Source organism: Esox lucius, chromosome 11, assembly GCF_011004845.1.
Source record: "Esox lucius isolate fEsoLuc1 chromosome 11, fEsoLuc1.pri, whole genome shotgun sequence".
Taxonomy (NCBI): Eukaryota; Metazoa; Chordata; class Actinopteri; order Esociformes; family Esocidae; genus Esox; species Esox lucius.
The window spans coordinates 38,835,660-38,850,894 of NC_047579.1; the positions used below are offsets into that span (position 1 = coordinate 38,835,660).

Consider the following 15,235-nt stretch of genomic DNA (forward strand, 5'->3'; position numbering starts at 1 on the left):
AAATCCTGCAGCGCACGCAAGGTCCCCCTTCTCAAACCAGAGCATGTGCAGGCCCGTCTGAAGTTTGCCAACGACCATCTGGATGATCCTGAGGAGGAATGGGAGAAATTCATGTGGTCTGATGACACAAAAATAGAGCTTTTTGGTCTAAACTCCGCTCGCTGTGTTTGGAGGAAGAAGAAGGATGAGTACAACCCCAAGGACACCATCCCATGTGAAGCATGGAGGTGGGAACATCATTCTTTGGGGATGCTTTTCTGCAAAGGGGACAGGACGGACTGCACCGTATTGAGGGGAGGATGGATGGGGCCATGTATCGCGAGATCTTGGCCAACAACCTCCTTCCCTCAGTAAGAGCATTGAAGATGGGTCGTGGCTGGGTCTTCCAGCATGACAACAACCCGAAACACACAGCCAGGGCAACTAAGGAGTGACTCCGTAAGAAGCATCTCAAGGTCCTGGAGTGGCCTAGCCTGTCGCCAGACCTGAACCCAATAGACAATCTTTGGAGGGAGCTGAAAGTCCGTATTGCCCAGCGACTGCCCCGAAACCTGAAGGATCTGGAGAAGGTCTGTATGGAGGAGTGTGGCACAATCCCTGCTGCAGTGTGTGCAAACCTGGTCAAGAACTACAGGAAACGTATGATCTCTGTAATTGCAAACAAAGGTTTCTTTGAAAAGTTCTGCTTTTCTGATGTATCAAATACTTATGTCATGCAATAAAATGCAAATTAATTACTTAATCATACAATGTGATTTTCTGGATTTTTGTTTTAGATTCTGTCACTCACAGTTGAAGATTACCTATGATCAAAATGACAGACTTTGTAAAAATCTGCAAAATCGGTGGTGTATAAAATACTACTTCTCCCCACTGTATAAGCTGTTCCGAGGACAGATAACAGAATGGATACATCTTTCTGTTTTGTAACTTATTCACATTTTTTTGTACAGGTTTAACCTTGAAGACACCCTCTTTCTCGATAACGTCATCCCATTCAGTTTTCTCCCCTGGTGAAACGGTTGAGTTCATTTGCTCTGTCAGTCAGCGAATTCCCATCACAGTAAACTTTGATTTACATAGGGAAGGATCTTCAATAATGACCCAGGCATTACAAACTAATCAGACTAGTGCCAATTTCACATTGACCAGACTGCAATCTTCAGCTCAGGGAAAGTACAGTTGTCTACAAAACTGGACACGGAATGGTCAAACAATTATCAGTTCTTCCAGCAACTCAGTGAACATCACTATTGGTGAGTAAGACCAGCAAAACACAATTAGGGCACACAGACATTATATGAAAATGTGTATTGTGGTAAAGGTTTATGCAACAAAATACCTCTAAATGGATGGATTGCTTCCTGCTTTCATGCCTGTTAGTCGCATAATGCAAGTCTTCTGCTGTCTGACTTTTGCCAGCCTTTCTTTCTTTTCTTACTTTTACATTTTAAATTTTAAACTTTAAATCTTTTGCCTTTGTTTCATTTTTGTTCTTTATTTGTTTTAATCCTAATTTTTAAAATGTTATGTAATTTTTAAAAGAGGACCCCAGCATAGTTCTTTTGTTTTTTTGAGATATTTTTTATGATGGAGGAGCTAAGACAGCTGTTGGAAGAACGGATCAACCGCTTAGAAGTTTTAGTCACCCGAGCACTCCTCCAGTCGGACTGTGGGTCCTGAAAACGAAGCTAGATCAAATTAAAAAGATTATTATTTTACTACACTACTAGGAAAAATCATGCTATAATTACATTTAAAAAGTAACATTTAAAATGCAAAGCTTAAATATAAATGCTTAAACTGAAATCTTTTAAATCTTTTATCGATTGAGGGAAAGATCAAATAAGAAACTCAAAATGGAAAATCTTAAATGTAAATACTTAAATTAAAATCTCAAATAGAAAAAAAATATATATTTTAGTCTTTGCACTTTATAATTATGAATTTGAATTTTACATGTGTCAATTGCTGTTTGACATTTGAAGATTCAACTTTTCAATTTCGATTTAACATTTGGCTTTTCATTTTGACTTAACACTTGTCAATGTAAATGAGGAGGCTGGTGGGAGGGTCTGAAACAAAAGGAGTGCAGAGGCACCTTATGGACAGCAGGGGGAGCTGACTGCTGGGAAGCACACTGAGTTTGACCAATAGGGTCTAACTGCAGCTTGCAGCAGTCGCTCATGCCGCACCCCCTGCTCAGGCCGCACCCCCTGCTCACGCCGCGCCCCCTGCTCAGGCCGCACCCCCTGCTCACGCCGCGCCCCCTGCTCAGGCCGCGCCCCCTGCTCAGGCCGCGCTCCCTGCTCACCCCAGGCCCGTTTTCTTTGCCTTCAAAATAAAAGCCCCCTTCTTCTTTTGGCTGTACATAAAATGTATTTATAGCTGTACAAAAAATTTATTTATAATTGTGTTTTTCTAAATTCAATTTTTCTAAATAAATGCCCGTTCTTTATAGTTTGGGGTGGAACTACAGAATGCAATTAAAAAAACAATCATTTCATGTTGTCTGGGATTACTTTTTGTATTTGCTAATGTATAATAAATTGAACTGCAAACAAAACTATTTATTTAGAAGTAAGCAAAAACACACGACAATGTAACAATTCAACAATCTAATTATTCTTGATCTTAATAAGTGGATGTAAGTTATGTACTATGTGACAGTACTATCACATAGTGGGCTGGTCACAAGAGGACTAGAAGGCTCTCTCTGGGTCGAAGCACTGAAAGAAAAATCCTGTACTGCAGTTTACATGTGATTCCAAAGGACTTTATGCTGATCAGTATCTGTACGTAGATGTAGGCCCTTTAATCCTGTGGGTATGGAAATGTCAGACTGTCTGTATTATTATATTAACAAATGATAAATGTACAGCACTGGGTAGAAATCATATTGGTGCAATGCATTCAATAAACCGGATCACCAGTTGTACACACGATCTCCCCAGTGTTCAGAAATGGACTCAATATTCAGAGGATTTGAATTTTATTCCACATTGAACAGGATGTTATTAAAACCAAAAAAGCATAAAGTAGACTCTCAATAGATGTTAGTTTTAACATTTTTAAAATTATACAAAAAGTTCACCCAAAGGTTGTTTAAACATATGACATCTCTTTTTTGTCATAACCAATTAATTAACAGTCTGTAATAACACTGGAGAATTCAAAATTCAATCCCAAGTTTCCAGCCACAAATTTTCACGGGGGCCTGCAGCTTGAAAAACACCCAGCTGGCTCAGGGTTTTCTGCCAACAGTTAGTATACGTGTCCGTTCTCACTGAAAGAGAAAATAAGTAAATAAATGTAGCAAATACATATTCAATTATTTTTTCCCCCAGACCCCTTTGTTACACACAAACACCTTATTTTTACCTATTGCATTTGGCTGCAAAAGTGATCGCAGTAACCTGGATGTGGGTCTTCTGAGTAAACTGCTTCAAGTACACACCTTTGTCCTGTTCTAACATATCCTGTAAAAGAAAAAGAAAAAACAGAATGATGATTATACTGACCAGTGACCACTAGACTCAGGATGTGGTCTAAGCGTAGTTATGACATCAATACTGAGTATAATGACAAAGATTAAAATCCATCCAGTGTTAAGATGTTTACCAGGTGTGCAGTTTTTGAAAAGCATTCCACATTCACGACAGGTGTCCACGGAGTACATGGTGTAGAATTATTTTCTTTAGGACTCAGAAAACCTGCTCCATGTAGCGACACCTGTGAAAAACAAATTATCAATCAAAAGTGATAATTTGGTTAGTGAAAACACACGTGAGGTACTCAAGTATTGTATACCACAGCACCCTTTATTTAAACACTTACTGTCAAGCCACTGAAAATGTGCCCGTCTCCTGAAGGAGTCAGTGGACACACAAGAGCCAATCTTAAGTATGCCTTATCTCCTTCCTGTAGTACCACTTCATTTAGGATTACAGAAAGCACACATGTTGGTAACTGTAAAATACAGGTCAGGCAAAATCAAGCATAGTAAAGACAACACACTGACTACACTATTGCCTGTACAAATGGCAACAATCATAGCATAGCAGAAATATGAAAATTAACAATTATTGGTGAGAACATCTATCATAACGCATTGCCCTGATATTGATATGACTGTACTAAGGGATGTATAAGCATGAGACTCTTGCAGTGACAGGGCAATTATTGTGCATAAGGTGCTCTATAGTGTGTGTCATGGTGGTAGTGCAAATAAGTCCAATAGTGCAAGGATAAAGGGAGGTGTTGTGCCATGTTTATTGGCTAGTATAGCCAGTAAAAAGTGTAAGCAGTAAGTAAACATTACCTCCAATATGATGCACCTGTCATCCTTTTCTAATCGAAAACTTTTGAGGAAAATGATATTATATAAAAAAAAAGAAAATTATATTATAAAAAAAACATAAGGTTTTTTTATATATATAAAACAACCTTACGTTTTTTTAATGAATTAATCAAGACCGGATAAGGCCACTGGGTGTCCTCTGCCATCATCATGCTCACCTCATGTTCCCTCTTGCTGACCTTTGGGACCCTGTATATCGGCTGCAGTGAACCTTGGAGCAATGCTCTGGCCTCATTAGTCCAGTATGCAAACCTCTGTCCATGGCTTTTGAGTAAGTATATTAGTAAAATAATAAAAAAAAGTAAACTAATGTAGAAGCAATGTATTGTAGGAAGTAACATTTAGAGTTGTCTTACCCGTCAATCTGGAACCGTTCCATTAGACTAATGCACCACCATTTTCGGATGCGTGCCATGTCCCTCTTAAAGAAATAGAATTTAAGTTGAGGAGGAATGTTCATGTTCAGTCACAAATCACTATTTGTCTGCAAACCATTGGCATGTCAATTACAGCAGAGTACAAAAAGTTATAGAGCCATGTTAAATAGTCCCACAAACAGTTCTTTGATGTGTGGTTAATACTGTAGTGCAAAGTACTTTATAGATCATGCTTAGTTAGACTTCTGGAAATTGTAAACAATTAACCAAAGTCAATGTTATGTTAGGGTGGATTTAAGTTCCTCTTATACTTGCTCCTATGTGAGAAGAACAATAATGAACCAAAATGGAGCCTCTGTGCTCAGGCTGAGTGCATACTGTAAAGTGTAAAAGGCAAAGATCTTTGAGGTTATATCATTTTCAGATAATAAAAAAAAACCAAAAACCTTTAATCAGAGACTAAAAAGCAATTTACCATCAACAATAAGATGCCACAAGAATTTACAGTAGTTTGATGAGGGAAACCCTGCAACAATTGGGCAAAGTGTTAAATAAGCAATATAAAAGTTTTTGGGTCAAATCAGAAATATAGACATGTGCATCCAGGTACATAAGTTGTTGGAGAGATGCACCTCAATGTCTTTGCCAAATTTAGTTGTCCACTGGCCCAGAGCAATGTGATGAGCTAAGTCACTGTCAAAATCAATCAAAATTACAAATTACACACCTTATACTTGTAATAGTATCAAAAAACTGAAGACAATTCATATTACTCAATTCCCTTATATTCAAAATACCACTGTATGCTATTGAAATAGAAGTGTTACAATAGCCACCCACAGGGCTTAAACAGAATAAACGAACTTATATAGCCATTGAACGAGGCTAAACATTAAAACAGCCTTTGAACAAGGCTTTACTTTCATGCTTATGGAATCCAAATACAAGTCATAGTACCCTGTTGCAGACCTGTTGGTTGTGAATTTTGTTATTGGCCAAATCTGGACAATCTGTACCTGCATTTTTGGAGTACTATGAATTCTATAGGATTTCAATACTGAACAAGCCCCAGAACAGGGCTGATTTTTGTCATGTTACGAAACCTAAAGATGGTATGGTAACAACGGTTGCCAAAGCCAAAAATATAATGTGAAGTACCTCACTCAAACTAACACACACACTACGCTAGCATACATGTGCATACACATAGGTATTTTAAGCTAACGTTAGCATACTTCTAAAACACCCTTTTAACTATAAGCAATCGTCAACCTGAAATCAATAGCTATCGGTAGTAGCCTAATATAAATTTTAAACAAACCGTAACGGGCTAAATAACTCCATATTGCTATTATCAGTAACTTACCAGGTGCTTCCCGGGAGTTGTTGCCGCCATGACTCAATATGGCAATATGGTCCATCTGCGTCTTGTAAACAAACCGTACATGTCTGAAAGTCGGAAGTTGCATGCCAGCGGGGGCGCGGCGTGAGCGGGCGCGGCGTGAGCAGGGGGGACTGGCGTGAGCGAATGCTGCAAGCTGCAGTTGGACCCTTCTCAGTTTGACAGGGCAGTATACAGGTGCTGGTCATAAAATTAGAATATCATCAAAAAGTTGATTTATTGCACTAATTCCATTCAAAAAGTGAAACTTGTGTAATGTAAACATTCATTCCACACAGACTGATATATTTCAAGCGTTTATTTATTTTAATTTTGATAATTATAACTGACAACTACTGAAAATCCCAAATTCAGTATCTCAGAAAATTAGAATATTACTTAAGACCAATACAAAAAAAATATTTTTAGAAATGTTGGCAAACTGACAAGTATGAACATGAAAAGTATGAGCATGTACAGCACTGATAGTGGCCTTCAGCTCTTCTGCATTGTTGGGTCTGCCGTATCGCATCTTCCTCTTCACAATACCCCATATATTTTCTGTAGGCTTAAGGTCAGGCGAGTTTGCTGGCCAATTAAGAACAGGGATACCATGGTCCTTAAACCAGGTACTGGTAGCTTTGGCACTGTGTGCAGGTGCCAAGTCATGTTGGAAAATGAAATCTCCATCTCCATAAAGTTGGTCAGCAGCAGGAAGCATGAAGTGCTCTAAAACTTCCTGGTAGACGGCTGCGTTGACCTTGGACCTCAGAAAACACAGTGGACCAACACCAGCAGATGACATGGCACCCCAAACCATCAATGACTGTGGGAACTTAACACTGGACTTCAAGCAACGTGGATTCTGTGCCTCTCCTCTCTTCCTCCAGACTCTTGGACCTTGATTTCCAAAGGAAATGCAAAATGTACTTTCATCAGAGAACATAACTCAGCAGCAGTCCAGTCCTTTTTGTCTTTAGCCCAGGCGAGACGCTTCTGACGCTGTGTCTTGTTCAAGAGTGGCTTGACACAAGGAATGCGACAACTGAAACCCATGTCTTGCATACGTCTGTGCGTGGTGGTTCTTGAAGCACTGACTCGAGCTGCAGTCCACTCTTTGTGAATCTCCCCCACATTTTTGAATGGGTTTTGTTTCACAATCCTCTCCAGGGTGCAGTTATCCCTATTGCTTGTACACTTTTTTCTACCACATCTTTTCCTTCCCTTCGCCTCTCTATTAATGTGCTTGGACACAGAGCTCTGTGAACAGCCAGCCTCTTTAGCAATAACCTTTTGTGTCTTGCCCTCCTTGTGCAAGGTGTCAATGGTCGTCTTTTGGACAGCTGTCAAGTCAGCAGTCTTCCCCATGATTGTGTTGCCTACAGAACTAGACTGAGAGACCGTTTAAAGGCCTTTACAGGTGTTTTGGGTTAATTAGCTGATTAGTGTGGCACCATGTGTCTTCATTATTGAACCTTTTCACAATATTCTAATTTTCTGAGATACTGAATTTGGGGTTTTCATTAGTTGTCAGTTATAATCATCAAAATTAAAAGAAATAAACACTTGAAATACATCAGTCTGTGTGGAATGAATGTGTACATTATACAAGTTTCACTTTTTGAATGGAATTACTGAAATCAACTTTTTGATGATATTCAAATTTTATGACCAGCACCTGTATATGAGTAAAGTCACGAGGAAGTCAAAACTGAGGGGATTCTGCCGTAGTGAATCCGCTCTGTGGCAGAAATGTTTTTGCAACTGCTTTCTTACGGATAGTTACAGAGCTATAGTGAAAAGAGAGTAAAGCCAGTGTGCTATCCAGTATGAAGCTGTAGCAGCACAAACAAACCTTTCAGCGGCACAAAACGAGCATTGATTGAGCCAATATTGAGGCAGTTCGGAGCAGGTTGTGGGGCTGGTGACAGCTAAAATTAAATGTCTAATGTATAAAACGCTGCATTAGCACAAACAACACTTTTAACGGAGACCTACAGCATAAGAGATTCACTCAACGCGACGTAAAGCCAAAGGGAATCGCTCACAGCGACGTTAAATGGGAGCAAGTTGACGGTAGGTCGCTTATCTAGATCTCTATGGCAGAATCCACCCCCCTTACAATGCCTTAATAATAACGCTAGCAGTGGTTTTGTCGCCATAGCTAGCAGCAGGATTTGCCCAGGCAGAGTACATCAATGAGACAGAGCTGCTCGGCGCTCAGTTTTGACTTCCTTGTGACTTTACTCATATATACACTCACCTAAAGGATCATTAGGAACACCTGTTCAATTTCTCATTAATGCAATTATCTTATCAACCAATCACATGGCAGTTGCTTCAATGCATTTAGAGATGTTGTCCTGGTCAAGACAGTCTCCTGAACTCCAAACTGAATGTCAGAATGGGAAAGAAAGGTGATTCAAGCAATTTTGAGCGTGGCATGGTTGTTGGTGCCAGACGGGCCGGTCTGAGTATTTCACAATCTGCTCAGTTGCTGGGATTTTCATGCACAACCATTTCTAGGGTTTACAAAGAATGGTGTGAAAAGGGAAAAACATCCAGTATGCAGCTGCCCTGTGGGTGAAAATGCCTTGTTGATGCTAGAGGTCAGAGAAGAATGGGCCGCCTGATTCAAGCTGATAGAAGAACAACTTTGACTGAAATAACCACTCGTTACAACCGAGGTATGCAGCAAAGCATTTGTGAAGCCACAACACGCACAACCTTGAGGCAGATGGGCTACAACAGCAGAAGACCCCACCGGGTACCACTCATCTCCACTACAAATAGGAAAAAGAGGCTACAATTTGCACGAGCTCACCCAAAATTGGACAGTTGAAGACTGGAAGAATGTTGCCTGGTCTGACGAGTCTCGATTTCTGTTGGCAGAATTTGGCGTAAACAGAATGAGAACATGGATCCATCATGCCTTGTTACCACTGTGCAGGCTGGTGGTGGTGGTGTAATGGTGTGGGGGATGTTTTCTTGGCACACTTTAGGCCCCTTAGTGCCAATTGGGCATTGTTTAAATGCCACGGCCTACCTGAGCATTGTTTCTGACCATGTCCATCCCTTTATGACCACCATGTACCCATCCTCTGATGGCTACTTCCAGCAGGATAATGCACCATGTCACAAAGCTCGAATCATTTCAAATTGGTTCACTGTACTGAAATGGCCCCCACAGTCACCAGATCTCAATCCAATAGAGCATCTTTGGGATGTGGTGGAACGGGAGCTTCGTTCCCTGGATGTGCATCCCACAAATCTCCATCAACTGCAAGATGCTATCCTATCAATATGGGCCAACATTTCTAAAGAATGCTTTCAGCACCTTGTTGAATCAATGCCACATAGAATTAAGGCAGTTCTGAAGGCGAAAGGGGGTCAAACACAGTATTGGTATGGTGTTCCTAATAATCCATTAGGTGAGTGAATTCTGCCCTGTCAAACTCAGTGTGCTTTCCAGCAGTCCGCTCCCCCTGCCTCTGCACCCCTTTCGTTTCAGACCCTCCCACAAGTCTTTGGGCCACGCCTCCTCATTTACATTGAGTGTCAAGTCAAAATGAAAAGCCAAATGTTAAATCGAAATTGAAAAGTTGAATCTTCAAATGTCAAACAGCAATTGACAAATGTAAAATTCTAAAGATAAAATGTAAAATTATAAAGTGCAAAGACTAAAATACATATATTTTTTTTCTATTTGAGATTTTAAAAATCATCATCATCATCTTCTTCCACTTCATCTGGGGCCGGGTCGCGGGGGCAGCAGTCTAAGCAGAGATGCCCAGACTTCCCTCTCCCCAGACACTTCCTCCAGCTCTTCCGGGGGGACACCGAGGCGTTCCCAGGCCAGCCGGGAGACACAGTCCCTCCAGCGTGTCCTAGGTCTTCCCCGGGGTCTCCTCGCGGTGGGACGGGACCGGAACACCTTCCCAGGAAGGCGTTCCGGAGGCATCCGAAACAGATGCCCAAGCCACCTTGCGGCTCAGCTCTTTCTTCACCACAACAGACCGATACATCGACCGCATTACTGCAGAAGCTGCACCGATCCGTCTGTCAATCTCCCGTTCCATCCTTCCCTCACTCGTGAACAAGACCCCTAGATACTTAAACTCCTCCACTTGAGGCAAGCACTCTTCACCAACCTGAAGTGGGCAAGCCACCCTTTTCCGACTGAGGACCATGGCCTCGGATTTGGAGGAACTGATTCCCATCCCCACCGCTTCACACTCGGCTGCAAACCGTCCCAGCGCATGCTGAAGGTCCTGGTTTGAAGGGGCCAACACGACAACATCATCCGTAAAGACGAAATCGTGTGGTCCCCAAACCTGACACCCTCTGGCCCCTGGCTGCGCCTAGAAATTCTGTCCATAAAAATTATGAACAGAACCGGTGAAAAGGGGCAGCCCTGCCGGAGTCCAACATGCACTGGGAACAAGTTTGACTTACTGCCGGCAATGCGGACCAAGCTCCAACTTCGGTCGTATAGGGACCTGACAGCCCTTAGCAAAGGACCCAGGACCCCATATTCCCGAAGCACCCTCCACAGGACGCCGCGAGGGACACAGTCAAATGCCTTCTCCAAATCCACAAAACACATGTGGACTGGTTGGGCAAACTCCCATGAACCCTCCAACACCCCGTAGAGGGTATAGAGCTGGTCCAGTGTTCCACGGCCCGGACGAAAACCACACTGTTCCTCCTGAATCCGAGGTTCTACTATCGGCCGTATTCTCCTCTCCAGAACCATGACAAATGTAAAATTCTAAAGATAAAATGTAAAATTATAAAGTGCAAAGACTAAAATACATATATTTTTTTTCTATTTGAGTATTTACATTTAAGCTTTTAAATTTTCCATTTTGGGTTTCATATTTGATCTTTCTATCAATCAATAAAAGACTTAAAATATTTCAATTTAAGCATTTCTATTTAAGCTTTGCATTTTAAATTTGACTTTTTAAATTTAATTATGGCATGATTTTTCCTAGTAGTAAAGTAAAATTATAATATTTCTATTTGATCTCACTTCGTTTTCTCTTTGGACTTTCAATTTCAATTATGAATACATATTTCCTACATAAATATTTGGCCTTATAGTGCTAAATCTCTGATTGTGCACAATTTAGCAACTAGTGTTTACACATGTGAGGAGTGGGTGTCGCCAATTGGTGTATAGAGCTTGGCATTGTGACTGGTGTTGCTTTCCAAAGGGACTACAGATATTTTGTTTTTGACTGTTGGACACTAAGGGTAATGCAGGAATTGTGCTTGTACTTTTGCACACTTGGTACATGAGTTTCAGGTTTCAGTGATTGCGTTTCAAGTTCCAATTTTGGTGTGTAAAACTGTATTATACTTTTCAATTGCAATATTTGTTTCCTATTTTATTTTGTGATTTGACATTTTTTGGTTCGTTCAAGGGATGCACCTTCTTTTTGAGATTCTCTCATTCCTAAAACATCTTAATTGCTGTAGGTCAGGGGTGTCCAAACCATTCCACGGAGGGCCGCGTGTCTGCAGGTTTTTGGTTGTTCCTATAAATCGGTTCCCATTTCACACCTTCACAACCAGGTGAGGGGGAGAAACTAACCAATTAGTAACATAATTAGTCAATCAAGTACAAGGTGAAAGCGAAAACCTGCAGACACACGGCCCTCTGTGGAATAGTTTGGACACCCCTGTTGTACGTGATATTTTGAAGAAAAAGCTTTGATGAATTTGTCTAGTTCTAGAACCAGAATAACACTGGCCTTGAATTATGTGTCCAAACAATTAGGTCCCCAGATCAGGCTGGTCAATGGGACTGGTCTTTGCTCTGGCAGAGTGGAGGTCTATTACAGTGGCCAGTGGAGGACAGTGTGTGATGATGACTGGGATATGATGGATGCAGAGGTGGTGTGTAGACAGCTCAACTGTGGGAGTGCTGTGAGTGCCCCAGGGAACGGCCACTTCGGTCAGGGCAGTGGGCCAACCTGGATGGATGATGTTGTGTGCTCTGGCAATGAAAGCACACTGACACAGTGCCCACACAATACAACACACAACTGCAAACATGGTGAAGATTCTGGTGTTTTCTGCTTATCAGGTAACGGGTTTTATCATGTTCTAGATATTGTTTGACCTGTGATCTGTTCTGAATTGAAAGAGGTCTGAGCCACAGACCTTTTTTTTAACATAAAAAAACCAAAACAACAGTCTTGTCATAATATTTAGGAAAACTGCTATATGTTATTATAATCTATATACACAGAAAGGTCTATACAGTGACCATACCATACTTATACAGTGGGGAGAACAAGTATTTGATACACTGCTGATTTTGCAGGTTTTCCTACAAAGCATGTAGAGCTCTGTCATTTTTATCATTGGTACACTTCAACTGTGAGAGACAGAATTAAAAAAGAAAATCCAGAAAATCACATTGTATGATTTTACATAATTAATTTGCATTTTATTGCATGACATAAGTATTTGATCACCTACCAACCAGTAAGAATTCCGGCTCTCACAGACCTGTTAGTTTTTCTTTAAGCCCTCCTGTTATCCACTCATTAGCTGTATTAACTGCACCTGTTTGAACCTGTTACCTGTATAAAAGACACCTGTCCACACACTCAATCAAACAGACTCCAACCTCTCCACAATGGCCAAGCCCAGAGAGCTGTGTAAGGACATCAAGGATAAAATTGTAGACCTGCACAAGGCTGGGATGGACTACAGGACAATAGGCAAGCAGGTTGGTGAGAAGGCAACAACTGTTGACACAATTATTAGAAAATGGAAGAAGTTCAAGATGACAGTCAGTCTCCCTCGGTCTGGGGCTCCATGCAAGATCTCACCTCGTAGGGCATCAATGATCATGAGGAAGGTGAGGGATCAGCCCAGAACTACACGGCAGGACCTGGTCAATGACCTGAAGAGAGCTGGGACCACAGTCTCAAAGAAAACCATTAGTAACACACTACGCCGTCATGGATTAAAATCCTGCAGCGCACGCAAGGTCCCCCTTCTCAAGCCAGAGCATGTGCAGGCCCGTCTGAAGTTTGCCAACGACCATCTGGATGATCCTGAGGAGGAATGGGAGAAATTCATGTGGTCTGATGACACAAAAATAGAGCTTTTTGGTCTAAACTCCGCTCGCTGTGTTTGGAGGAAGAAGAAGGATGAGTACAACCCCAAGGACACCATCCCATGTGAAGCATGGAGGTGGGAACATCATTCTTTGGGGATGCTTTTCTGCAAAGGGGACAGGACGGACTGCACCGTATTGAGGGGAGGATGGATGGGGCCATGTATCGCGAGATCTTGGCCAACAACCTCCTTCCCTCAGTAAGAGCATTGAAGATGGGTCGTGGCTGGGTCTTCCAGCATGACAACAACCCGAAACACACAGCCAGGGCAACTAAGGAGTGACTCCGTAAGAAGCATCTCAAGGTCCTGGAGTGGCCTAGCCAGTCGCCAGACCTGAACCCAATAGACAATCTTTGGAGGGAGCTGAAAGTCCGTATTGCCCAGCGACTGCCCCGAAACCTGAAGGATCTGGAGAAGGTCTGTATGGAGGAGTGTGCCACAATCCCTGCTGCAGTGTGTGCAAACCTGGTCAAGAACTACAGGAAACGTATGATCTCTGTAATTGCAAACAAAGGTTTCTGTACCAAATATTAAGTTCTGCTTTTCTGATGTATCAAATACTTATGTCATGCAATAAAATGCAAATTAATTACTTAATCATACAATGTGATTTTCTGGATTTTTGTTTTAGATTCTGTCACTCACAGTTGAAGATTACCTATGATCAAAATGACAGACTTTGTAAAAATCTGCAAAATCGGTGGTGTATAAAATACTACTTCTCCCCACTGTATAAGCTGTTCCGAGGACAGATAACAGAATGGATACATCTTTCTGTTTTGTAACTTATTCACATTTTTTTGTACAGGTTTAACCTTGAAGACACCCTCTTTCTCGATAACGTCATCCCATTCAGTTTTCTCCCCTGGTGAAACGGTTGAGTTCATTTGCTCTGTCAGTCAGCGAATTCCCACCACAGTAAACTTTGATTTACATAGGGAAGGATCTTCAATAATGACCCAGGCATTACAAACTAATCAGACTAGTGCCAATTTCACATTGACCAGACTGCAATCTTCAGCTCAGGGAAAGTACAGTTGTCTACAAAACTGGACACGGAATGGTCAAACAATTATCAGTTCTTCCAGCAACTCAGTGAACATCACTATTGGTGAGTAAGACCAGCAAAACATAATTAGGGCACACAGACATTATATGAAAATGTGTATTGTGGTAAAGGTTTATGCAACAAAATACCTCTAAATGGATGGATTGCTTCCTGCTTTCATGCCTGTTAGTCGCATAATGCAAGTCTTCTGCTGTCTGACTTTTGCCAGCCTTTCTTTCTTTTCTTACTTTTACATTTTAAATTTTAAACTTTAAATCTTTTGCCTTTGTTTCATTTTTGTTCTTTATTTGTTTTAATCCTAATTTTTAAAATGTTATGTAATTTTTAAAAGAGGACCCCAGCATAGTTCTTTTGTTTTCTTGAGATATTTTTTATGATGGAGGAGCTAAGACAGCTGTTGGAAGAACGGATCAACCGCTTAGAAGTTTTAGTCACCCGAGCACTCCTCCAGTCGGTGTCACGGCTTCGGGGTTGAGAGGAGCAAGGAGGAACCGGAGAAGGCGTGATGGAAGGATAGTTTAATGTATCCCAGCGAGGGTAATCAGCATAAGCTTTAACAAAGCGTTGAACAGCTCTTCAGTTTAGCAAGAGACAATCACACACAAAGACAGGGGGAGCAGAGGGAACATATATACCGGGGGAAACAGCGATGATGAGGAACAGGTGCACTAAACGAGACACAGGTGAAATGTATGATGAGACGGTGGTGTCAGAAGGCCGGTGACGTCGACCGCTGGGGCCCGCCCGCTGCAGGGGGAGGTGAACCAGCAGAGGTCGCAGTTGTCACAGTCGGACTGTGGGTCCTGAAAACGAAGCTAGATCAAATTAAAAAGATTATTATTTTACTACACTACTAGGAAAAATCATGCTATAATTACATTTAAAAAGTAACATTTAAAATGCAAAGC

At 41.5% G+C, this 15,235-nt stretch overlaps 1 protein-coding gene across 1 annotated transcript in view; it reads left to right on the forward strand.

The window, feature by feature from the left end:
* Window positions 1-15,235, forward strand: part of LOC109616237 (deleted in malignant brain tumors 1 protein-like) — a 106,755-nt gene that overhangs the window by 62,983 nt on the left and 28,537 nt on the right. The window contains exons 17-19 of the mRNA XM_034295148.1: window positions 954-1,256; window positions 11,904-12,212; window positions 14,067-14,369. Coding sequence (XP_034151039.1) covers window positions 954-1,256; window positions 11,904-12,212; window positions 14,067-14,369 — 915 coding nt within the window. The remainder of the gene's footprint in view (window positions 1-953; window positions 1,257-11,903; window positions 12,213-14,066; window positions 14,370-15,235) is intronic.